General features: G+C 38.1%; 6 protein-coding genes across 6 annotated transcripts; 1 reads left to right on the top strand and 5 right to left on the bottom strand.

The window, feature by feature from the left end:
- Positions 1-2,329: 2,329 nt before the first annotated feature.
- Positions 2,330-4,649, bottom strand: LOC122668219 (receptor-like protein 56). The gene is made up of 3 exons (XM_043864812.1): positions 3,862-4,649; positions 2,631-3,537; positions 2,330-2,380 (listed from the first exon to the last, which is right to left on the bottom strand). The coding sequence occupies exons 1-3, from the start codon at positions 4,647-4,649 to the stop codon at positions 2,330-2,332; spliced, it is 1,746 nt and encodes a 581-aa protein (XP_043720747.1).
- Positions 4,650-5,649: 1,000 nt separating this feature from the next.
- Positions 5,650-6,864, bottom strand: LOC122666564 (receptor like protein 21-like). The gene is made up of 2 exons (XM_043862576.1): positions 6,489-6,864; positions 5,650-5,822 (listed from the first exon to the last, which is right to left on the bottom strand). Exons 1-2 carry the CDS (start codon positions 6,856-6,858, stop codon positions 5,650-5,652), a joined length of 543 nt encoding a protein of 180 aa, XP_043718511.1. The 5' UTR covers positions 6,859-6,864.
- A 226-nt stretch (positions 6,865-7,090) lies between these two features.
- On the bottom strand, positions 7,091-11,152 carry LOC122668218 (receptor like protein 21-like). Its single transcript, XM_043864811.1, has 3 exons — positions 10,087-11,152; positions 9,943-10,040; positions 7,091-7,265 (listed from the first exon to the last, which is right to left on the bottom strand). The coding sequence occupies exons 1-3, from the start codon at positions 11,119-11,121 to the stop codon at positions 7,091-7,093; spliced, it is 1,308 nt and encodes a 435-aa protein (XP_043720746.1). The 5' UTR covers positions 11,122-11,152.
- Positions 11,153-12,319: 1,167 nt separating this feature from the next.
- On the bottom strand, positions 12,320-13,161 carry LOC122668217 (receptor-like protein 14). Its single transcript, XM_043864810.1, has 3 exons — positions 12,785-13,161; positions 12,361-12,374; positions 12,320-12,325 (listed from the first exon to the last, which is right to left on the bottom strand). The coding sequence occupies exons 1-3, from the start codon at positions 13,152-13,154 to the stop codon at positions 12,320-12,322; spliced, it is 390 nt and encodes a 129-aa protein (XP_043720745.1). The 5' UTR covers positions 13,155-13,161.
- A 1,438-nt stretch (positions 13,162-14,599) lies between these two features.
- On the bottom strand, positions 14,600-20,441 carry LOC122668216 (receptor-like protein 15). The gene is made up of 6 exons (XM_043864809.1): positions 20,246-20,441; positions 19,780-19,926; positions 19,324-19,398; positions 18,992-19,132; positions 16,717-18,868; positions 14,600-14,807 (listed from the first exon to the last, which is right to left on the bottom strand). Exons 1-6 carry the CDS (start codon positions 20,439-20,441, stop codon positions 14,600-14,602), a joined length of 2,919 nt encoding a protein of 972 aa, XP_043720744.1.
- Positions 20,442-22,638: 2,197 nt separating this feature from the next.
- On the top strand, positions 22,639-24,795 carry LOC122666880 (pentatricopeptide repeat-containing protein At1g08070, chloroplastic-like). The gene has a single exon (XM_043862974.1). The coding sequence runs from the start codon at positions 22,639-22,641 to the stop codon at positions 24,688-24,690; it is 2,052 nt and encodes a 683-aa protein (XP_043718909.1). The 3' UTR covers positions 24,691-24,795.
- Positions 24,796-24,915: the final 120 nt, after the last annotated feature.

The raw sequence follows: 24,915 nt of genomic DNA, 5'->3' as shown, positions 1-24,915 counted from the left end.
GATCGAAGAAACAAAAACAAATCGGTTTGTTTTTGGTTTCAAAATGTGAAATCTTTTTTTGATTCGGTTTGGTTTTGGTTTCAGGTCTAAAATCATCGGTCGAATCGAATTACCCATTTCTGAATCAATCTGAATCGAATAAATCCATTCTTTTTTTTTTAATGTTTTAATCAATGTGGTTGATAAATTCTACTTATTTTTAATGTTTGGTACTTTGGTGAATTATGGTCTTAAACCGGATCAAAACCGAACAAAGAATCAAATAAAAATGAACTGAAACCTAACCATATTGGTTCGATTTTGATTTGGAAAACAGGTTCGATTTTGATTCGATTGTGGTTTTCACATGTTGTACCTTAAAGTAAGGGTGTCAATTGGGACGGTTGCCGATATTTGGGCTGGGTCCGTACTGGTACCAAAGGTGCCAATCTCAGTACTACCCCATTTAGTAAACGGGACCAAATTAGGTCCTAGTCCCGATTATTAATGGGATGGGCTGGTACCGGTTTCTAACGGTTCTAAATCCAATAAAAAATGGAGCAGAATTAGGTTTTGGTTTTTCGATCAGTTTTAGTCGGGTTCAAGATGTATATACAAACAGAAACCAAATAATTTTCATATATTCACAAACGAAACCCAATCGAATCGATTATATTCAATTTCATTAAAAGTGAAAATAGGCTGTTGAAACAAATAAAGTTGGAAGAAAATTAAAACCTCATGAAGATAAAATTCCGCAATGTCAAACCTGATATCTTTCAACCCTTTTTGCTCTACTCAACCAAAAAACATTAAATATAGGTACAACCAATCACTAACATAGAGTTTTCAAGTGTACTCTTCCTGGACATGGTAAACCAATTCATGGAATTTCACACACAAGTATTTAATTGGTTCCAACTTGTAGTTGTGAATTAGGACCAAGACAAATATGTCTCTTCCATAGAAGAAGAAGAAGAGGAGATTCATGCTTCCTTTGTTGAAGTAAGGATAACTGGTCTTATTCAAGATTTTATAAGAATGGACTGAGTGAAGTCCCCCATGGATTATACTTCATTCAGTTTGATTCGATTCGGTTCAAATACTGTTTTTAGTTTAAATCGAAACCAAGCCAAACTAAATGAAATTTTACTTTTCAAAATCAAAACCAAACTTGACACTCAAAATCAAACCAAATTTTTTCAATTCAATTTGGTTTTAAACGTCATTTTTTGGTTTCAGTTTTCAATACTGGTTCTAAATTGACACTCTTAATAATTAGTCCCCTTAAATGATCGACATTGCAACCTCATTTTTTTTTTTTTTAACTCTTATTCTTGAAAACATTCACTGCTAGGCCCTAGCGGCAATTTATGCAAGAAGTTCATCACAAGACAGGCCTAAAGGAAAATGGTCAACAAAGAAAAGGAATTGAAATGACTATTGCGTGGGTCGACTTGGAGTCAATCGCACGGGAAAGCCTTTCTTTATTTATTAATTTTCAATCTTAGCAACAACAACTACTTAGCCTTATTCCAACTAAATGGGGTCGGCTAGGTGGATGTTTGCTTTTCAATCAACTCTATTTGAGTTCATAGTTGATACAAGACCTAAGCCATGCAAGTCTTTCATTATCACTCTTTTAGTTCCTTTGATCTAAATCAAATCACTCCTCCATTAAACATGGTCATGCCACTTCAAACAACTTTTTTCGTAGCTTATCATGTAACAGAGCTACTCCCAAATCAGCTCTAGTACGATAATTCCTCATTTTACATTCCTAGTTTTGCCACTCATCCATCTCAACATCTTCATCTCTATTACACTAAGTTTACCTAAAGTTCAATATAACTCTCTAAAGTCTAGGTGTGCTCATCGTCTAGAAAATCTTCTGCTTCAATCCATTGATAGGAAAGTGTGCAATTGCAATTTGCCAAAACTTAAAGGCTTTGAATTTAGGTCTCAAGTTGGATGGATCATGAGACATAATATCCGAAGCAAACAAGAATTCCACCCTTATAATTTAAAGGCACAATCACACATGATACAAATCATACAAAGAAATACTTCAAAATAACCACTCACCAGAACCTTTCTTTCAACTGCAAAAACAATCTCAAAACTATCTCAGTGAGGAAAGGGAAACACCAACACATAACTGAAAAAACTCGCAGATTCCTTCTAACACTGCCCTTGTAGGAAACCCCCTTGAAAAACATGAAACCTGCAAGAGGGTAGAGCATAGAAAGGATGTATGCCACACAGGTCATATATGCTAGGGGAAGTCATTCCACTTGAGAGTTGTCAGATATAATCTGGAAGCCTCATCTGGAGGGAGATGAATGAGAAATCAGCCAGGGCATCCAGTGTCCATCTTACACATGAAGTGGATGTGCACAACCTGTATGCATACAGAGCTCACTGTTATTGAGTTTATATGACAATCACTCAATAATGAAATTAAGATAGATTGTCAAAAGCAAAGAGGAAGCTTGATATCTTAAATGGATGGATAACTTACACTAAGTATTTGAGAATGAATGAATACATTCTTCGATGAAATGAAACCACATTCGTCGCCAATAGGGGTTGATGTAGAGAACTACTCCAAATAACAACAAGCACATGCCATATGTAGCAACAAAACTTACAATGAAGATGTTCATGTCGATATCATCCTCCTTCTCGACACCATTTGAAGTTGCTGTGGGTGTGCTGGTTGATTGTACACCGGAAGCTGAACAGGTTCTTGGTAATGGTGGACCACAAAGAAAGGGGTTTCCCTCATAACTTGTGGCACTGAACGTCGAAAATTGTCCTTTCATGTCCGGTGTCCTGCCAGATAAATTGTTGTGTGCCACGCTGAAAACCGCCAGAGTATTTAGTGTGACCAGCTGTGATGGGATTTCCCCACTCAGGTTGTTGTAGGAAAGATCTAAGCTCTCTACTTGTGTTAGGTTTGAAAAAGTTACTGGGATGGATCCTGTTAATTGATTGTGTGACAAATTTAATGATCGAATTTCATTGAAGTCCCCTATTTCATATGGGATCTCACCTATAAGGTTGTTGCAAGATAAATCCAACCCAAACATAATTTGGAGGATCTTACCCTGATAGGAATTAGACCTACTTTTTGTAATGAATACTTCATTTACTGCATAATATTCCCAACTTACAAAATCCTCATCCAAGTTTAAATTTGAATGGAAATAGAATTCAGAGATGGGGTAATACCCAGAATAAGGTGCCTGTGTGCCTCTTATCCTCCCAAATGTGATGTTATTGAGACATCGGGGTATTGGTCCAGAAAGTCTGTTATGGGAAAGATCCATTAAGCTTATCCCTGCCAATTGGCACAAGTTTTCTGGTACTTTACCACCTAAATGATTCTGTTCAACAAGAAGAATTCTCAAATTTGATAGCTCACCTATCCAATAAGGAATACTACCATATAGGTTATTATCTCCTATGTCCAATGTCTGCAGATTCGAATTGTTGACAAATTCAACTGATGGTAACCATGTGAATTCATTTCCATCCAAATGTAGATAGATTAAACTTGTTAAGTTGAACAATGATGGTATGAAGCCCCAAAGACGGTTGTCAGCAAGGTCAAGAAACAGAAAAGAAAGTTTAGAAAATTCAATTGGGATGTTTCCTTCTAAAAAATTTCCTTGCATGTTAAGTATGCCTAGATTTGTCATGTTACTAATCCAACTAGGAATTGTTCCTGTAATCTTGTTGTTGCCAATATGCAAATAATTTATTCTAGAACTTTTTAACAATCCGGTCAAGATATTTCCTGAAAATAAATTATTCTCCAACTGTAATGTAGTTAATTGGGTCAAGTTAAAATATGGTGGAAATATTTGGCCTCGTAACCTATTATATGAAAGCCTTAAGAAAAATAAATTAAAACAACCTACGGCCATGTTATAGGGTATTTCACCTGAGAAATTATTATAAGACAAATCCAAACTCTCTAGCTGTTTCATTTCACCAATTGACGGAGGAATGCCACCCTTAAAATAATTATATGACAAATTCAAGTACTGTATATTTGGTAACATTTTACCAATATTTGCTTCAAGATGTCCATCAATGTAATTGTTTGAAATGTCGACAGCTACAGCCCTATGCATATAAAACGATAAGTGAAAATGTCCTCTTAATGAGTTGTTTCTTAGAATTAAACCTTCTAGCATTTTATTGTTCTCAAGCAACCAAGTGGGGAACATTCCCATCAAGTTGTTATTGGAGAGATCAATGAGTGCCAAGTTGTATTGGTTGGAGAGAAATCCAGGAATTGAATTTGTGTTCTTGTTAAGCTTGCAATTCGATAACAGGAGTGCCCTCAGTTGGAAAGGAGGAATCCAATGGGGATAATCTGCTTCAACCTCTAATTTTTCGCCAGCACTCTGAAGCTCGATTGACTCAAGTTTTGAATTGTTGGCAAAGGTGTTGAATGTGAATGTGCCCTCAAAATCATTATAGCTCAAAGAAATGTGTTCAAGTGATGTAAGGCTGGTTATGAGAGATGATGGGATGTTTCCTCTGAATTGGTTATGGGATAGAAATAATGTCGTTAGGGATGTCAGATTTTGGAGACATGGGGAAAGGAATCCTTCAAAATTGTTCCTACTAAGATTTAACTGTTGAAGGTTCTTCATTTCACACAAGGCTGCAAAAGAAAAAGAAGTAAATTAATTATTTGTTTCCTGATCTTATTCTTCCTGAAGTATACGTATATAAGTTCATACTTTATTTTGAGCACCAAACTGCAGAAATTTGAAAACCAAAACATATATATATTTTGAGAACCAATCTGCAGACCCAATAGAAAAATCCGTGGAAATTTTAACCCATCTATTGGCCAACCCTTGGTCTATGCCCAAGCTTTGAGCTTTTGTCCATTCTCTTAGGCTCTCCTAGACAACTTAGTTTCTAGTCTTGATTGGCCTAACCTGAGGCTAAGGATATCAATCTCTTAAATTTTCATACAACTCCTTATGACACCTCAGCTTGTTAACTTCTTTCATGTATATTTTACCTACCCTTATTGTCATATAGCCCATCAAAATTGAATATTTTTCCTCTATTCACTATTAAATTACTTTAATAATATTTAAAAAATCAACTTTGCTTCCAAGCCTCCATGAAATATCAGACTCTCTTTTGAAACCAGACATACAAAAAGGTGAACTTGGGGGCAAAACATTGATGGTTCTACCCTATGAATATCCATTGAAAACAGAAGGTTTAGAGGTAGAAAGGTGGGGTTTTTTGGTTGAGATGAGAACCCGAATTTGAGATGTGACTACTATATGGGGCCATAAGTCATGGGGTGTTCAACCCATCCAACAACAAGTTTGCTGACCCTAATCCTCCACATGGTTGAAAAAGTGTGGGCCTTAGAGATAGGCCTTCCCTTAATGGCAGTGAAAGGGGGAAAAATGTATGAAGTGTTTGGGAGGAGCCATTTAATCTGTTTTTAGTCAGATCCAGCGATTGCAGGAAATGCAAATTACCTAATTCTTCACCAAAGAAAGGAAGAAATGCAGGGAAATATCATCTCTCATGCTCTAAAAGGTTAAGACTGAGTGGGAAGGTTACAGCTTTAAAAAAAATATCCTCATCAGCTCATGTGAATTGTAATAATAATATCCTTAATTAATATGCATAAATACCTTCAAGATGATTAGATCCGTTGAAATCATTAGAAGCCGCAGACAGAGTCCTAAGGGACTTGAGAGCACCCAGAGATGGAAGAATGCTACTGTTGAACTGATTATGGCTTATGTCTAGGACCTCTAGCTTTCTCAAGCCAACCAATCTTTCAAAGCCTGCAATGATTATACATATTAAAATTTGAAATGTACTAATCCCAGAGTCCCTTCAATCATAGTGAGGAGAGAACCTCTTAAGCTACATCATCATTCCCTTCCATTGATGGACAGAGGAAGGATATTTCGACCACACACAATAGGAGTGGGAGTTCAATGATGGAACTCACTGTTTAGGGGTCCAATAACATAATCACATCACCTTGAATGAAGAAATATATATTCTCTCTTCACCCTAGGTGCCGAAAAACTTTCTCCTATCATTTGTGTATAAAATATAGGACCGAGTTTTCCTTTAGCCATGGTGAACCGTGGCAGGCAGGCTCAGATGTGTGAGGGGGGGGGGAATCGAGAAGGTATTTTGGAGAACATACAAAAAACCCTATAGGGGTGTTAACCCTGGGACGGTGTGGTGAACGTTCCAGCCCAGTTAAGGAAAATTTTGTCCTAAAATATATGGTCCAGGAATCAAATCATGGGTTAGGGCATTCTTCTCTAATTTAATTTCTTTTATTTGTCAATGCAAATATGCAATCAATGCACTTCAGTCCCACTTTGTGAACAAAAGAATTGTAAAGAAATCAATCACGAGAGAGCAAAAGAGAACATTAAGAAATACAAGTAGTGTCACAATGATTAAAGAGCAACAAGATTGAAAATGAATACCTTCATTATTGATCCAACCATCTAACCAGTTGGAAGATAAGTTGAGATGTTGGAGGTCTTCAAAGGCAGACAACAAGGTGAAATTTATATACCAAATGCTTGAACAATCTCCCCTTATGTCATCAAGGGAGAGATGGATGACTCGACCCGTGGTATGATTACACAGCACTCGCTCCCAACCACAACAATCACTCCCTCTATCATCGACCCACGATGGCAATCCATAACCATATTCAGAATCTGTCCAATTGACATATGCCTTGAATTCCAGGAGAGCTATCCTCTCCTCTTCCAAGCACCCAAAACATCTTTGGATTTGAAGCAGTAGAACAAAGTAAACCCATAAGCACTTTTGCAAAACCCAACCCATTACTTAGAAATTAAAGATATGCGAATTTCAGAGACTTATGTTCGCTGAACTCAGCTCCAAAGGAATGGATAAATAAGGGGACAACCGCACTAAAGACAGGAAGATAGAATGGTTACACAGTCCATTTGTCAAACACCAACCAGTCATGAAGTTGTAGTCCATTTGGCAAACACCAATAAGCCATGAAGTTGTAGTCTGTTACTCTCAATTAGATTTGACTATCTTGAACAGTTCAAAGATCAAGGTTCAAACCTCTAAGACGTTCAAAGTTTGAATCTTGAACAGCTTCCGGTATATACACTTTCAACATTTTATAAGCAGCCGCGAGTGCTGAAGCGCAGTGGGTTTGTGCCCTGCTTGTCAAAATGCTGGGCCCAGGCAAGATCTCGTGTTCCACTTCAATAGAACTGCACCCAAAAAACCAAAAAAAAAATTATAAGCCACAACGACGATGACTGGGAAAAATTTTCGTGATTGACGTAAGAACGTTCGTCAATTGTATCCACGTTACCATTTGTTTGAAAAAAAAAATTTGTTTACTCCAAAAAAAATAAAAATAAAAAGTTATATAGAGTTATTGACCGTTGGAATCCCATGCATGCATACTGCACCAGACGGTGTAGGTTAACCACAACATTTTGGAAAATTATCGCCCCAAGTGCTGGGGGCGGTCAAATTGGCATCATGCGGCTGGGGCACCGCCCATGTGTGTACAGTTGGCCCCACCGTGCACACATGGGTGGTGCTCAGCCGTACGATGGCACTTGACAGCTCCCAATACTGAGGGCGATAAAGCTCCCAACATTTTAGGGTTCATAAACCTCTAGAAGGTTTTAATATGTTTCCCAAAATACCCTCTTGATACTGTCTTGCACGCATTTGACCTCTTGATGAATGGGTTTTCATTCATTGTGATTGAAGGAAAACTGGATCCTTGTATACGCGAAAAAGATTTGCACAATGCCAGTTTAAAAATGAAATTGCACACCTCTTCACATATCACTGATCATTTGAGGGGGGTGACATATCATAAATATCCTTCTTCGTATTATCAAATTTCAAAAAAGATTCTCTCATCCGCCCAAAACTAAACACGGGGCAGTGTAAGGAATCCTCTCCCCTTGTTTAAATAGAAGATCAAGTGTCTGGATTACCTTTTGAGCACGTTACAGAGATGTGGATAGTTGAAATCCCATCCATGTATTGTCATCACAATTGAGATGGGTCACTAAAAAAACCAGGGATTTGCACTTATTATAAATAGAAGATGATCAAGAGTCTGGGTTACCTTATTGGGCACGTTACATGGAATATTGGGCAGTTGGAATCTCATTCATGCATTGTCATCACGATTGGGATGGGTCACCAGCTATAAAAAAAAGGAACATGCACTTACTCCACTTATAATTAGTTGTATAGGAAAAGATCAGCACACCGCCAGTATACCGTAAGTTAGCGTCCACTTTGTATCTCTCTTTCCCCTCTCCTCCATTGACATGAACTCTGTTATTGGTGAAGCCTAATTTCGGTCCAGAAAGTGATTCAGAGGATCTTGGAAGGGTCATTTTGGCCTTGAAACGAGCTCGGATGGCCTAAAAAGCGGATACGTCACTGCCAAATGCGATGAATTGTGTTGGACTCGTTGAGACATTCGAATCAATATGTATTTCGACATATGTTAGTTCTGATCTGACCCTGATCGAGTGGTCTTTTTTTGGTTATAAAGGCATATTTGTACTTTCTGAGTTAGGGGTTCTCTATATATTGTTCTTTTTCTCTGGGAGGGTTAATGTTGAAGGTTTCAGAGATAGTAAAACTTGTTCTGTTGTTCGGCCGTGGATGTAGCTTCCCATCTTGGAGGTGAACCATGTAAATCCTTTGTATTATGTGTTTGTGTGTGTTGCTTCTTCTCTTTCTTTTTGTTTTTTTGTCTGTAAATCGTCACTTCTGCATGTTGTTTCTTAACAAATCCCTACCGACCTCTATGATATTGTGAAGGAGTCTGATATTATTAGAAAGGGTTCACCATATAAAAAGGTGCACTTTTGGTGGGCATGAAAGTTTCCATAGTGAATACCAATTCCAATGAGGACCTATATTAATTATTAAGGGTTGAATGAGAAAGAATATTACGATAAATGGATGAAATGGTGGGAATAGCACTTGGAGTGGAACCCCAAAGGAGTGTATCATTGTTCCCATTTGGGGAGATACTTTGTATATGAGCAATTTTTGAAGGTTCTAGAACACCCTGTAAAGAGGTAAAATCCATTGGTACGTCAAAACCCATAATGCCTAACTATTGTGATAAGGACCTCTCAGTTCAAGGGACCAATCAAAGGCTACCTATGAGAATCTAATTGCTTAAACATATAATAATATACTACTTAAGATTCTCAAGAAATCCAGTCCAACATTTATGTCTTGGAATCATCATTCCACAGTACACATAGTGAGACAATCGTATAAACGGAATGCCCAATTCCGTCCCTAATCGTGAACATTGTTAAGTGAAAATCTAATAACAACCATGACCCGTTAATATCATACAAAATAAAATGAACTAAATAATTTTACTATTGCATTTGATAGACACTTCCAACAATTTAGTTGGAATTATTTTGACATGTCGTTTGGTCTTACACTTTCAAGAGAAACCCTAGACTGCAAATTTTCTCTTTTATTGGGACAAAAAGATTAGAAATAAACTCTTCCACTAAGTACAAATAAGAGTCAAGAAAATGTATTAGCCCTACCATACATACTATCAAGGAAGGGCATCATGGCCCATACATGGAAGTGGCAAATGGATAAATAAAAAAGGATAAGATGTAGACCCTTATGGCCAATGTAAAATACATGTTACAATAAGAAAAACATGAAACCTGCAAGAGGGTATAGAGCATAGAGAGCATGTATGTTACACAGATCATTTATGTCGCCAGGGGAAGACATGAAGCAGATGTGCACAACCTGTATGCATACAGCAAGGCTCACTGTTATTGAGTTTATATGGCATTCACTCAATAATGAAATTAGTAAAGATAGATTGTCAAATGAGAAAAGAGAAGTATATTTTCTTACATTATGGATTTGGATAACTCATAGTAAGTATCTAAGAAAACATTCTTCGATGAAGCAAAACCACATTCGTCGCCAATAAGGGTTGATGTAGAGAACCACTGCAATTCCCAACAAGAACATACTATATGAAGCAGCAAAACTCACAACAAACATGTTCATGTCGATATCATCCTCCTTCTCGACGCCATTTGAAGTTTCTGTGGGCGTGCTGCTGGTTGGTTTTCCACCGGATTCTGAACAGGTTCTTGGTAAAGGTGGACCACAAAGAAATGGGTTTCCCTCATAACTTGTGTCACTGAAAGTTGAGAACTGTGCTTTCATTTCTGGTGTCCTTCCTGATAAGTTGTTGTGTGCCACGCTGAATACCTCAAGAGTATATAGTGAGGTTAGTTCTGAAGGGATTTCCCCACTTAGGTTGTTGTAGGAAAGATCTAAACTCTCTACTTGTGTTAGGTTTGAAAAAGTTCTTGGAATGGATCCAGTCAATTGATTGTATGACAAATTTAATGCTCGGATTCCAGTCAAGTCTCCTAATTCATGTGGGATCTCACCTATGAGATTGTTGCAAGATAAATCCAACCCAAACATAATCTCAAGGATCTTACCCTTAAAGGAATTAGACCTACTTTTTGTAATGAACACTTCATCTACTTCACCATATTCCCAACTTATGTAATCCTCATCCAAGTTTAAATTTGAATGGAAATGGAATTCAGAGATTGGGTAATACCCAAAATATTTAGGTGCCTCTGGGCTTCTTATCCTCCCAAATGTGATGTTATTGAGACATGGAGGTATTGATCCAGAAAAGCTGTTATGGGAAAGATCCATTAAGCTTATCCAAGTCAATTGGCACAAGTATTCTGGTATTTTACCACCTAAATGGTTCTGTTCAACAAAAAGAACTCTCAAATTAGATAGCTCACTTATCCAATGAGGAATACTACCATATAGGTTGTTATCTCCTATATCCAAAGTCACCATATTTGAATTGTTCACAAAATAAACTGATGGTGACCATGTGAATTCATTTCCATGCAAATGTAGATGGTATAAACTTGTTAAGTTGAATATTGATGGTAAAGAGCCCCAAAGATGGTTTTCAGCTAGGTCAAGAAATGTAGTTGAAAGTTTAGAAAAATCATTTGGGATGTTTCCTTCTAAAAAATTACCTTGCATGTTAAGTATCTCTAGATATGTTAGCTTACTAATCCAACTAGGAATTGTACCTGTAATTTTGTTATTGCCAATATTCAAAAAATATATTCTAGGGCTTTTTAACAACCCAGTCAAGATATTTCCTGAAAATACATTGTTCTCTAACTGTAATGAAGTTAATTGAGTCAAGTTAAAATGTGGTGGAAATATTTGGCCTTGCAATCTATTATTTGAAAGTCTTAAGAAAGATAGATTAGGACAACCTACAGACATGTTATTGGGAATTTCACCTAAGAAATTATTAAAAGACAAATCCAAACTTTGTAGCTGTTTCATTTCACCAATTGATGAAGGAATCCCACCCTCAAAATGATTTTTTGACAAATTCAAGTGTTGTATGTTTGTTAACATTTTACCAATGTTTGCTTGAAGATGTCCATCAATGGAATTGTGTGAAATATCGACAACTACAACCCTATGCATATAAAATGGAAGGTGAAAATGTCCTGTTAATGAGTTGTTTCTTAGAATTAAACCTTCTAGCATTTTATTGTTCTCAAGCAACCAAGTGGGGAACATTCCCTTCAAGTTGTTATGGGAGAGATCAAAGAGTTCCAAGTTGTATTGGTTGGAGAGAAATCCTGGAATTGAATTTGTGTTCTTGTTAAGCTTGCAATTCGATAACAAGAGTGCTCTCAGTTGGAAAGAAGGAACCCAAGGGGGATACTCTGTTTGGACTACTAATTTTTTGCCAGCATTTTGAAGCTCAATAGACTCAAGTTTTGAATTGTTGGCAAAGGTGTTGAATGTGAATGTGCCCTCAAAATCATTATAACTCAAAGAAATATGTTCAAGTGATGGAAGGCTGGTTATGAGAGAGGATGGGATGGTTCCTTTGAATTGGTTATGGGATAGAAATAATGTCCTGAGGGATGTCAGATTTTGGAGACATGGAGGAAGGATCCCTTCAAAATTGTTCCTACTAAGATTTAACCGTTGAAGGTTCTTCAATTCACACAAGGCTGCAAAAGTAAAAGAAGTAAATTAATCATTTGTTTCCCGATCATATTCTACCATAAGCATTCATAAGTTCATACTTGATTATTATGCATAAATACCTTCAAGATGATGAGACCCATTGAAATCATTAGAAGCCGCAGACAGAGTCTTAAGGAATGTGAGAGCACCCAGAGATGGAAGAATGCTGCTGTTGAACTGATTATGGCTTATCTCTAGGACCTCTAGCTTTCTCAACCCAACCAATCTTTCAAAGCCTGAAAATATTATACATATTCGAAGAGAACTTCTTAAGCTATAACATCAGACCCTTCAATTGGATTGAGGAAGGATAGTTTCGACCACACACAATAGGGGGTAGGAGTTTAATAATGTAACACACTCTAGTCATATCACCTAAGATGAAGAGATTCTCTCTTCACCTTCGGTGTCAAAAAAATCTCTTATCATTTATGTATAAAGGTGTCAATCAGTCGGTTTGGTCTGATTTTCAGTCGGGTTTTTCTGGTCCAACCCAAAACTAAACCGTTAAGGAAATTTTGATTCCAGTCCGGTTTCAGCTTGGTTCGATCCAGGCTGAACCGATGGATTTCTGATGATCCAACTGGTTCGAGCTGAACTTATTATTAAGAAATACTAGTAGTGTAACAAGATTGAAAATGGGTACCTTCATTATTGAGACAACCATCTAACCAGTTGGAAGACAAGTTGAGATGTTGGAGGTCTTCAAAGGCAGACAACAAGGTGACATTTAGATACCAAATGCTTGAAGAATCTCCCCTTATGTCATCAAGGGAGAGATGGATGACTCGACCTGTGGTCTGATTACACAGCAATCGCTCCCAACCACAACAGTCACTCTCTCTGTCATCAACCCATGATGGCAAACCATAACCATATTCAGAATCTGTCCAATTCACATATGCCTTGAATTCCAGAAGAGCTATCCTCTCCTCTTCCAAGCACCCAAAACATATTTGGATTTGAAGCAGCAGAACAAAGGAAACCCATAAGCAGTTTGGAAAAACCCAACCCATTGCTTGAAAATTAAAAAAGAGATTTTCAAAGACTTGTGTTTGTTGAACTCAGCTCCAAATGAAAGAATAAATAAGGGAACAGAGTGGACTCACAGTCAATCAGCCATGATTGGATCAACTACCATTTTCTGTCCACTGGAAGACTGACTTGACTTAATTATAGTCTGTGACTCTCAATGGAACTTCTCTCTCTTCCATCATGGGTAGGTGAAAAGTATACCCATCTAGAACAGTTCAAAGTAAAAAACTCTTCAAAGTTTGAATCTTGAACAGCTTCCAGTGCATTCATTACACCTTGAACTTTTACTGTCTTGACATGGAAAACTTGTTTCTATGTTATAGTTATATGACCTAAGATCAAACCTCCAAACTGTTCAGGTTGATGAGATTTATTTGCATTGATTTGTTAGATTCTAAATCCCAAAATCAATATATAGATCAAGAAATACTATTATAGTTGTAACACTGATTGCAAGGGAGATGTGACCTCTATAGTTGTAGTCTTATTGCTAGGGTAGAGACCAACCTCATATATAGTCTTAGGCCTCCTATAGCATCATAGGAAGGCAATCTTATACAAGATCCTTGAATATACTCACAATATACTTAGTGCACAAGTTAAGAAACTTACCTTACATGAATAGGTCTTTGGTCCACTTGAAATGAGAAACATAAGTCTAAGATATGTGTTGGAAATGGAGGGTCATTCACCACAATCAAAACCATCTGTTTATGTTGAATGAAGAAGACTTGATAATTTGCATCAAATAAGTGGTAGGACCATAGTACTTGTACGACGATGATACGTCTCATGCTTGGACTTTGGATGTGACTTTTGCCTATGCCAAATCATTACAATATGACCATATTGCTTTACCATTCTCATTTTACTGCCGCATATATGGACTATGGTTTTGTAGGGAGTTCACAAGAAACAAAACTGGTGTATCAAGGATTACAAAGAGCAAAAGAGCAGGGTTGGTTGCATGTAGTAGTTTCTAGTTTGGAAGGATTGTCAAGAGGTCAAAGAGATTGGCTCAAGCTAGCAAACAAAGATGGAAGGATGGCCTTGGAACTTTATTTAGTTTATTTGTATGATATTTGCAAGCTTATGGGTTGTTTTGAATCGGGTCAGGTTTAAAAAGGAACTAGGAGGGATGTTTCTATTCCCACAAGTTGGATTGATAGAGCACTCTTTGAATTGTCTTTACATGTCAAATTTTGTGGCCTCTCTTAATGGTTATGACCCATCATCTAAGTTTATTTTCTCTCCTGTACTTTCATCCATCAATCCAATGATGGGCTTCTATCCATCAAAAGGATAAAGGACACACATGGTTATCAAACTCTTTTTGCACGAAAAAAAAAAAGTTACCAAACTACTGGTTTCAACCTTTCAAATATTTTGTGAAAATTGACCTGTTGATTGTGTCATATGTTATAATTTAGGATCCATTCTTATGAATTCCTATACAAAGATTGTCCCCAACCATGTCAGTAAACTGATTGAACTGAAGGAGCAATTCAAGCATTTCACCAAAACAATGAAGAGCTGTTAAACTAATGGCAACATAGCTGTCTAAAGACGCTTGTTTAGATGAATCCTGGAATTTCTTCGAGTGCCTTGCTTCAGTGATCAGCACAGGCTCATACCTATGAAAATTCTTAAGTAAATGCTGTTATTTTTTGGAAAATAGTATCTACACGCCCTAACTTAATGACAATACAAGCATGCCCTATGTTTTTGGCACGTGGGAGAATGATGTGGCAATTCTAACTATCAAATGTCCAGGGCATGATATGAATCTGTTATATGTCAAATTTCAAACCAAAATTCAACATATCCTCTCATATACAGGCATACCCTCTCGTGTATGTCCATGCACCCCCACTTTAATCTTGTGCACCCTCTCAGTAGTTTAGAATTTTTTTTTTTTTTTTAATCTCTTATTTTGTCACTTGACAAACTTTGTTTGATCTGAAATTCGATATGTGAACAAGGGATCTTAGGGTCCATCTTTTCACAAGTTCCATCCCAATCTATACTGCCAATCTATTATCAAATCACAGTGGAGGAAGGTAAATATAAAAAAATAGATAGGCCCCAATACCTGCTCTGTATTTTTATAACCTTCTGGGGAAATTGTTTGCCTAACATGAAGAGGAAGAAGGCTTTTTTTCCATTGTGACCTAGTTGATTAGGTCACTCTTAACTACTTGGATGGATAGGGGGGAGCCTCACGATCTGCTACATGTCGAATTTTGTTGTGTACCATGTTACTGGACTGCACACTTTTTTTCTTTCAGATGTAGAAGTCTGGTTCTAAATTAGTGATCCTTCAACCCCTTTCTTCATAGCTTTGGTGCAAGAATCCATATAAAAAGGGTTTGGCTAAAGGTTTTTTTCTCCTTTTCTATAATTTTTTTTTGTGTCAGCTGCAGACCTGACACAACAAGCCTTCTCACTTTATCCGGGCTCGGAAAGAAGTAAGATACAATTTTAGGAACACATGGATACATTAGTGCAAGGTTTTTGCCAAGGCGAAAAGATTATTATAGAGGATGATTTGAATGAACTTGTTGGCAGAGATCATAGAGGCTATTAAGATGTTCATGGAGGATATGATTTTGGAGAGAGGAATAAGGGGACTTTAGTTTTAGATTTTACTGTGACTTATGATCTATCCATTGTAAAGTGTAAACACATATAATTTGAAAAAAGAGATATGGGCATTTAGTTACCTTCAAGAGTAGGCACCATAGTAGCCAAATAAATTTATTTCTAATGAGAATGTCTCTTAGGTTGTGATGATGTATGGCGAGGAATGCTGGGCTATTAAGAAGCATCACATTGATAAGCTCAATGTAGCTAAAATGAGAATGTTGAGATAGATGTGTGGCAAACATTGGAAGGACAAAGTAAGGATGATCAAATTATACATGATAAGCTACGGCAACGGCAAAGTCGCTTGAGGTGGTATGACAATGTTCAATGGAGGCCTTTAGATGCTCCAGTACGGAGGAGTGATTTGATTTAAGATTGAATGAGCTAAAAGAACGACGAGCAGACCTAAAATGACTCTAGGAGTAATCATGAGGAAAGACATGCATAGCCTAGGCCTTGTTTCAAGTATGACCTTGAATAGAGCTGATTGGAGGGTAAGGATCCAGTAGCCGACCCCATTTAGTTGGGATAAGGTTGAGTTGTTGTCGTAATGCACTTGCACTGAAACATACAACATGATTAAAGGATGATCTGGACATGTCTACAAAGTTTTAGAGCCATGTAAACTGCCAAATGGAAAATATAAACAATATTTCAGTTTTTTCTCCCTGGACTGGATAGTACAATGAAGAATGGCTATCACCATTTCAGACTTGAAAACAAAAAAAAATCACATCCATCACAAACACTTACATGCCAATTGTAATTAAATATGCTCAATTCAATTGTTTCAGCAAACTAATTGATAGCTATCTAAGTACATAAACAGATAGCTTGTAGATTGTGACAGAAATGAAAGAAAAATATGAATGGATCCAAACATCAATGAGAGCAAACCATGTTCTTCGCCAATAGGGATTGATGTAGAGAAGAGCTGCAATCCCCAAAAAGAAAATGATGTATGAAGCCATAAAGCTTGAACAGAAAACGAGGAGGTCGATATCATACTTGTTCTCAAGCTCATTCAGAGATGGAAATCTTGTTGATGCAGGCCCCTGTTCCACATTGGTGGTGCATTCTTTCTGTAAAGGTAGTCCACAAAGACCAGGGTTTCCCTCATAGCTGGTGTTGTCAAATGTCCCAAACTGGAACTTTGTCTCTGGTGTTTTCCCTGATAAGTTGTTACAAGCGACAGTGAAGACCTCCAAATCATATAGCTCAATCAATTCTGAAGGAATTCTTCCACTCAGTCTGTTGTGGGAAAGATCCAAGCTCTCTAGTCTCTTAAGGTTTGACAGAGATTTTGGGATTGGACCAGTTAAATGATTATGAGACAAGTTTAAAGCATGGATACCACTTAAACATCCTATCTCATTTGGGATTTCACCTGTTAAGTGATTGTAGGATAGATCCAACCCAGACATGAAGTTAAGAATATCACCTTTGTAAGAACTCAATCTATTCTTTGTTATGAACTCCACTTCTGCTGCATCCTCATATTCAACATATCTTTCAATGTTATTTTCATGGACATTTGACCCTAGACGATTTTCATATATATAATAGATGTTAATAGACCCATAAGATACAATCTCTTGCTTAAATACATGCTCCATGGCCCTTATCCTTCCAAATGAGATGTTTCCAAGACAAGGGGGTATTGATCCAGAAAAGATGTTATGGGATAGGTCCATTATGCTTCTATTTTTCAATTGACACAAGTGACGAGGAATTGGACCATGTAAATTATTTCCTTTCAGCAAGAGAACTCTCAAATAAGAAAGTGCACCAATGGAGTTAGGAAGGTTACCAGTCAAGTAGTTATCTCTAATGTCTAAAGTCATGATTAGAGAGGAATTTGTTAGAAAATCATTTGGTAGTGATCCTGTAAACCCATTTCCTTGCAAATGTACCTGCTTTACATGTGACATGTTCAAGCAAGACGGAATAGATCCTGAAAGGTAGTTCCCTGAGAGGTCCAAGAAGTTGATCTGTACTAGTTTACAGAGTTCAATGGGGATTTGGCCTTTGAAAAGGTTATCTTGCATGATGAGTATACTCAAACTTGTAAAGTTACCTATCCAACTAGGAATCCTACCTGAAATGTGGTTGTTGCCAATGTCCAATATTTTTAGTTGAGAGCAGTTAGGAAATCCCTTCAAGACATTCCCTGAGGAATGATTGTTATTGAGATGCAATGGGCTTAACAAAGGCAAGTTAAAATGTGTTGGAAATATTTGCCCATCCAATCTATTGTTTGATAGTTTCAAAACTTTCAATTCAAGGCAGCCCATGGTCAAGTGTCTTGGTATTTCTCCAGAGAAGTTATTACCTGACAGATCTAAATGAGTCATCATTCTCATATCACCAATTGAGGAAGGAATCCTACCTTCAAGAGAATTTATTGATAAGTTCAGGGTCCATAAGTAAGGGAGAATCTGACCAAGGTTTTCCTGAATCTGTCCATGAATGTGATTATTTGATAAATCGATCCAGAATATGCTCTTCAAACAGGATGGTAGCAAGAAATGGCCTGTCAATGAATTGTTTCTCAAATTTAGGTCTTGCAACTCCTCATTGTTCTTGAGCAACCAATTGGGGAACTTTCCCTTCAAGTTGTTATTAGAAAGGTCAACTGTTCTCAAGTCAAACTGGTTAGAGAGAAAGTTGGGAAAGGAACTGGTGTGCTTGTTCAGGTTACAGTTCTCTAAGGTGAGAGCCTTCAACTGAAAGATAGGGATCCAAGGTGGATATTCGGTTTCAACGTCCAACCTATTCCCATCACATATAACTTCAACTACCTGAAGCTTGGAATGATTGGAAAATGAGCTGAATAAGAATGTACCCTCAAAATGATTATGACTGAGTGCAATATATTCTAGAGATGTAAGGCTGGTTAAGACGGTTGAAGGAAAGTTTCCATTGAACTGATTCTTAGAGAGATCTAGCACTTTAAGGGAGGTCAAACTTTTGAGACATTGAGGAAGGATTCCTTCAAATTTGTTATCACTAAGATCCAACTGTTGGAGGTTCTTCAACTCACACAAGCCTGCAAAGGTGAAAGAGGTGTGAGTAACTCTGATCCTGATCGACCTTGTTTCCCATAACTTGACTGGTTTCTGTGTTCATTCTTTTTCTCAATTAACATGTTCTCTTTTCTGTTTGTGTTTACCTTGGATTGGTAGGGAGCCATTGAGCATATTACTACCAAAAGATAAAGCCTTCAAAGAAGTACATGCCCCAATGGATGGAGTTCCAACAAAACTATTGTAGCTCAAATCTAGGATCTCCAAATTGCTTAGAGTTGCCAATTCTGTGAAAGGAAAACTAAATTAAGTGAAGCAAAAAATAAAAACAGAAACTTTGAGAAAGAGAACAAATTTTGATTAGTCATATGGCAAACAAAAATTTTGTTAATTGGAATTGTTTTTAATCTGTAATTTGGTATTCCTTTACATGTCCAATAATAATCAGGGAACAGAGAGAGGAGGTGCCTTTTCTTGCCTTGGAAGGGTAAGGAGCCATTGAGCACATTAGCAGACAAGTCTAGGACTTCCAAGTTGATCAAAGTAGCTAATTCTGCACCAAAATGAAGAAAGACAGAATGAAAAACATTTTAGTAAAGATTAAATAATGGATGAAATCAATCATGGACAAATGAACATAAAATAGAAAGTGGTCCTTCAAAATAATTGTCAACAGAGATAATGTGAAGAGGAAAAGTTCAGTTTGAAAAATCGCGTTCTTGCATTTCAGTGGTTGGCCCAGATGCTTGAAGCACAAACCAGTGCACACTGACATGGTGAAAGCTATGCATCCCAATTTACATGGGAGTCGAGAGTGAAGTAGAGCAGGGACTTCTGCCCCAGATCAGGAACTTTAGGAAACAGTGGTTATGTATAAGACAGATTCAGAGGAACAAAACCATGCAAGTATTTAGGGGAAATTTTTTTTCCATACCTCTGGTAGGCGAGGATCCTTCCATTCTATTACCACGTAGAGACAGAGTCTTAAGGGATGTGAGAGCCCCCAAAGATGACAGGATACTTGTATTGAAGTTGTTACCCGAAAGGTCTAGAACCTCAAGCTTGCTCCATCTAGCCATACCTTCAAGGAGCATTTGGAAAGTATGAAGAAGTTGTATAACCATTGACTAAGCCATAGAGTGATTATATATACAGAGTTACATAAGCCATAGAGAGACTGTATATGTTGCATAGAGATTTTTTTTCACCTTGGACTGGTAGGGAGCCATTGAGACTATTAAAACTCAAATCCAACATTTGCAGGTTGTGGAGACTGTCCAACTCTAACTCAAAGAAAATGATATATAAAAATAAATAAATAAAATAGGAAAAATGAGAAATTACACACACAGATTCAGGGATAACTTTTTTGTTTTGGTAAAGATTCGGGGGTAACTTACCTTGTGCAGGAAAGGCTCCTTCCAATCTATTAATTCTAAGAGATAAGGACTTCAGAGATGTGAGAGCACCCAAATATGGTAAGATGCCTCTGCTTATGTAATTAGAACCGAGATCTAAGACCTCCAATTTCTTCAATCTCTCAAATCTTCTGGTATCTGCCAGTATACAAGGAAATAAGCAGGAACCCAGCATCATATATGATCAAATGGTCAAATCTGTGCTTTAGCCCAGAGAAAGGAGGGGGTTGGGGGGGAGTGTGCAAGAATATCTCTAATATTTAAGAGAGTGAAGAATCTTGGATCATGATGTCTTTCTCAAGGAAATAAGAGGTAAACATATCTTGGCCAAAATTGGTTCCTTCCAATCTATTATTTAACAGTGACAATTCTTTAGGGATGTGAGAGCACCCAAGGATGGTAGGATGCTTATGTTGAAGTTATTGAAGCTAAGGTCTAGGACCTCAAGCAATCTCAACCGACCCAATCTTTCAAAACCTGTAAGAGTAAAGCATAGAAACCTATACATCACATACAGTTAGGGACTTAGGGGTGTCAAACCTAGGAAGTGACTTCTCTACTTTCGAAGCAGGCTGTACTTCCGTGCGCCCCATATTGCCCACATACGGAAAGTACCACCTTGCCTCCACTCGGGCAGGGCACTCAAGCAGGGGCAAGGTGGTACTTTCCACCACCTTGTATGTGGGGCAATGTAGGGTACGTGAAAGTACAGCCCGCTTTGGAAGTAGACGAGTCGGATCCATCAAACCTATACCTCACATACAAAGGGCAATCAAAAGAGGCTTAAAACTTCTCACTTCTATGCCCTCTCATATTTGGATTTCTTTATTATTATTTTTCTTAAAAAATGAATAAAATATTAATTTTTGAGAAACTGTACAAAAAGATGCAACTTCAGAGAACCATTTCCTTTTTATTTCCAGAATTCAAATGATTTTTTTTTATTATTTTTCCTCTTAAAAAAATAAATAATTAATTACTTTATGAGAAAGTACAAGAAATGTTATAGCTTCAGAGTACCCTTTTCTTTTTTATTTTGAGAAAAGGCTCTCTGAGAGCTGTCAGGGGAGGGTATACTAGCGCGCACACATACTCTCTCTTCTTTTCACATGAAATGATTTCACTGTCCTATAAAACGGTTCCGTCACCTTCTACCCTTTTTTTAATTTATTGGTGGGGAGGGGGTGTTGGGGTCAGGGTTAGGTATCGTTATCGACCCACACCAATAACGATACGATGCCAGATTAAGATATGGTACAGGTACAGTACGGACAAAGAGTAAAATTGTTGTGTATTTGAGGGCAAAACTGTTTGATACAAATTAATACCTATATGTATTTTTCTGGGGATAACCATACTGATACATATCCTTCAAGGGGATACCGATACCTAAAACCATATTTGGATTTTGGGGTGGTCTTTTTGGGAAAAAAATTCTCTCCAATTCTCCCACGGTGCAATTTCGGGTAGAGATGTCAACACCTAGCAGGCGTGACATCAACGGTGCCAAACTCTAGAAGAAAGAAAAAGAAAAAAAAAAAAAAACAACTGGGGTGGTACAAGTTTATAGAAGCAAGAGATACAAAATTGAGCAAATAATAAGATTGAGAATTTGAGATATACCGTCGTTCTTATGCCAACCATCAAGGGAATTTGAAGATAAATTGAGAACTTGCAGTTCCAGAAAGGGAAGAAACAACGTAGCATTTAGGGGGTCCAGTTGCGTGTTTCTGCTGTTTGCGCGGCGGGATAAAGCATTCTTGTATCATAAAGGGCGAGTTCAATGATTCGCCCCGTGGTTCTGTTACACTTAACCCGTTCCCATGCACAACAATCACTCCTCTCATCATTAGTAACCCAGGAAGAAAGAAGAGGAGTATTATTTGGCCAGTTGACAGAAGCTTTGAATTCCAAAAGAGCCATCTTCTCCTCCTCCATGCACCCCAAGTGGACATGGAACTGAAGTATCAAACCCAGTAAAAACAAACCCAAAACCGAAGGCCACTCCATTAATGTAAGACCAGAGAGTTTTGAGTGATTGAGTGATATGATTCAGTTCCTCCCTATCCAAACTCAGCAAAGCTCTGATGAACATAAATAATGCAGGAGGACGTACAGGATAAGCTTTTTAGAGGTTCCTATTGTTTGGCTTAAAGATTTTGACCAGCAGACTGGCAAAAATGTCTCACTTTAGGATTGGGACCTGCTACTGAAATTCAAAATTGGTTGTGGAATCCTTTGAAATCTTAACGCGTAACGACTTTTGGCACCCTGGACCCAAGATGGTGGGATTGAAAACTAGACATTATTGAGAGAGAGAGAGAGAGAGAGAGAGAGAGAGAGAGAGAGAGAGAGAGAGAGAGAGAGAGAGAGAGATGGGGTGTTTGAAGTCTCTGGCAGAGGTCGAACGAGTTCAGAAGCAGTTTGCATTGTCCCTGTTGAAGAACCACGAAGCAACAAAATCCTTGAAGCATTTAAAGAGTCTCCACGTCTACTTGATAAGATCTGGGCTGCAGCAGAGCAATTTTGCAATAGGAAACTTCGTGGCACACTGCTCCCACGTAGGTGCAATGAGTTACGCAAACCAAGTCTTCACTCAAATGTTTGACCCCAACTCCTTCGTTTGGAACACCTTGATCAGGGGATTCCAACAAAACCTCGAACCCCAAAAGGCCCTTTTACTCTTCCGTTGTATGAAATTCCGAAACATTCCACCCGATTTTTTCACCTTCCCCTTCGTTATCAGGGCTTGTGCGAGTTTGCAGGATCTTCGTAAAGGACAATGCATCCATGGGCAATTGTTTAAAATCTGCGTCGATGCAGATGTTTTCATCGCGACGAGTTTAGTAGATTTTTACGGAGCTCTTGGGCATACGAGAGTGGCCCACAAGGTGTTCGATGAAATGCCTGTTAAAGATGCAGTGTCTTGGACTACCATCTTGGCCACTTATGTAAACCAATGTGGTGATATGAATATAGCCCAACAACTCTTTTGTAAAATGCCGGTGAAGGATCTTGTAGCCTGGAATACCATGATTGGAGGCTTTGTGAAAATTGGGGACATGAGACTTGCCAAGGCACTATTTGATCAAGCACCTGTCAAGGATTTATTAATGTACAATACACTGTTAGGGGGCTATGCAAAACATGGTGAAGCTGAAGTCATGCTACGGTTTTTTGATGAGATGCCTGAGAGGGATGTGGTGTCTTGGAATTCAGTCATTGGGGGCCTTGTCCAGAGTAAGAAGATTAATCAAACTATGGCATTATTTCACCAAATGCAAATAGAAGATCTGAAGCCTAATGAGGTGACACTTGTGGGGGTTCTTTCTGCTTGTGCTCAAGTAGGAGCATTGGATACTGGGAGGTGGATTCATTCCTATATTGACAGGAATGGTTTTGGCTTAAATCTCTTGGTTGGGACAGCCTTAGTTGACATGTATTCCAAATGTGGGTCTCTAGAGGGCGCACAACATGTTTTTGAACGAATGTTGGAGAAAGATGTTGTGGCCTGGAATGCAATGATCATGGGATTTTCTATGAATGGGCAAAGTAGAAAGGCATTGGAGTTATTCTATCAAATGCGAAGTGGAAATTTGATGCCCAATGAAGTTACAATGATTGGAGTATTATGTGCATGCACTCATGCAGGATTGGTAGATGAAGGACAAAAATGTTTCTATGCTATGCACCATGAGTTTGGTATTGCCTCCAAGATTGAGCACTATGGATGCATGGTTGACCTGCTTGGTCGTGCAGGCTTGTTGAAAGAAGCATATGAATTCATTGAAGCTATGCCTCTCACTCCACACCCTGGGGTTTGGGGTGCCCTACTTGGTGCATGTAAGATGCATGGCAATGTTGAGCTTGCAGAACATGCCATCAAACACTTGATTGAACTTGACCCTGAAGATGGGGGTTACTTGGCAATCATGTCCAATATATATGCTAATGCAGGAAGATGGGGTGATGTTGTGAAGGTGAGGGAGTTGATGAAAGAGAAGGGGTCCTCGAAACTACGTGGGTGTAGTTCCATTGAGGTCAATGGTGAGATTCATGAGTTTGGCGTCGAGGAGAATATCCACCCTCGAGCCAAGGAAATTTACAAAATGATAGATGAGATGTCCGAGCAGTTGAGGATCGCAGGTCACGTAGCCAGCACAAATGAAGTGTTCTTTGATGTGGAAGAGGAAGAGAAGGATACAGCACTATTTTTCCACAGTGAGAAGTTGGCAATTGCCTTTGGACTTATTGCCACTAACAAAGGGGTTACCCTACGCATTGTGAAGAACTTGCGGGTCTGTGTTGATTGTCACTCTGCCATAAAGATAATTTCGAGGATTTTTGACAGAGAGATAGTGGTCAGGGATCGAAGCCGATTCCACCATTTCAAGAATGGTTCATGTTCTTGCGGCGATTATTGGTGACTCCTTTTAACTCGTATTCTCATGATAATGGTGCAGATGCCCTTCAAATCAGCCATTTGTATTCAAATCCTATTCCCATCAACGACTTCAAATATAAGAAGTAGAAGTACAACCTTCTTCCAATACACTGGACGAGTTCCTTGCAGGCTAAACAAAAGCTTACATTGTAAACCAAAGAAAGTGGAATATGTACAGTAAATGAAGAGGTATTATTTGTCAGTGGAT

The sequence above is a fragment of the Telopea speciosissima genome, chromosome 7, assembly GCF_018873765.1.
Source record: "Telopea speciosissima isolate NSW1024214 ecotype Mountain lineage chromosome 7, Tspe_v1, whole genome shotgun sequence".
NCBI classification, from domain to species: Eukaryota; Viridiplantae; Streptophyta; class Magnoliopsida; order Proteales; family Proteaceae; genus Telopea; species Telopea speciosissima.
The sequence above is the reverse complement of the archived record's forward strand: the minus strand, read 5'-3'. Positions and strand labels throughout refer to the sequence as shown.

Coding starts and splice junctions, on each gene's coding strand:
- LOC122668219 (XM_043864812.1), bottom strand. CDS start 4,649: ATGAAGAACCTTCAACAGTTAAATCTTAGTAGGAACAATTTTGAAGGA. Junction 3,538..3,861: donor TTAAGGCTTTCATATAATAG/GTTACGAGGCCA, acceptor CAACTTAACAAG/TTTAATCTATCTACATTTGG. Junction 2,381..2,630: donor TCGACATGAACATCTTCATT/GTAAGTTTTGTT, acceptor GTATGCATACAG/GTTGTGCACATCCACTTCAT.
- LOC122666564 (XM_043862576.1), bottom strand. CDS start 6,858: ATGGGTTGGGTTTTGCAAAAGTGCTTATGGGTTTACTTTGTTCTACTG. Junction 5,823..6,488: donor TGGTTGGATCAATAATGAAG/GTATTCATTTTC, acceptor TAATCATTGCAG/GCTTTGAAAGATTGGTTGGC.
- LOC122668218 (XM_043864811.1), bottom strand. CDS start 11,121: ATGCAAGGTAATTTTTTAGAAGGAAACATCCCAAATGATTTTTCTAAA. Junction 10,041..10,086: donor TCGACATGAACATGTTTGTT/GTGAGTTTTGCT, acceptor TGGGAATTGCAG/TGGTTCTCTACATCAACCCT. Junction 7,266..9,942: donor GAGTTATCCAAATCCATAAT/GTAAGAAAATAT, acceptor TTTTGGGTGCAG/TTCTATTGAAGTGGAACACG.
- LOC122668217 (XM_043864810.1), bottom strand. CDS start 13,154: ATGGGTTGGGTTTTTCCAAACTGCTTATGGGTTTCCTTTGTTCTGCTG.
- LOC122668216 (XM_043864809.1), bottom strand. CDS start 20,441: ATGATGCTGGGTTCCTGCTTATTTCCTTGTATACTGGCAGATACCAGA. Junction 19,927..20,245: donor AGGAGCCTTTCCTGCACAAG/GTAAGTTACCCC, acceptor TGCTCCTTGAAG/GTATGGCTAGATGGAGCAAG. Junction 18,869..18,991: donor TGGCTCCCTACCAATCCAAG/GTAAACACAAAC, acceptor TCACCTTTGCAG/GCTTGTGTGAGTTGAAGAAC.
- LOC122666880 (XM_043862974.1), top strand. CDS start 22,639: ATGGGGTGTTTGAAGTCTCTGGCAGAGGTCGAACGAGTTCAGAAGCAG.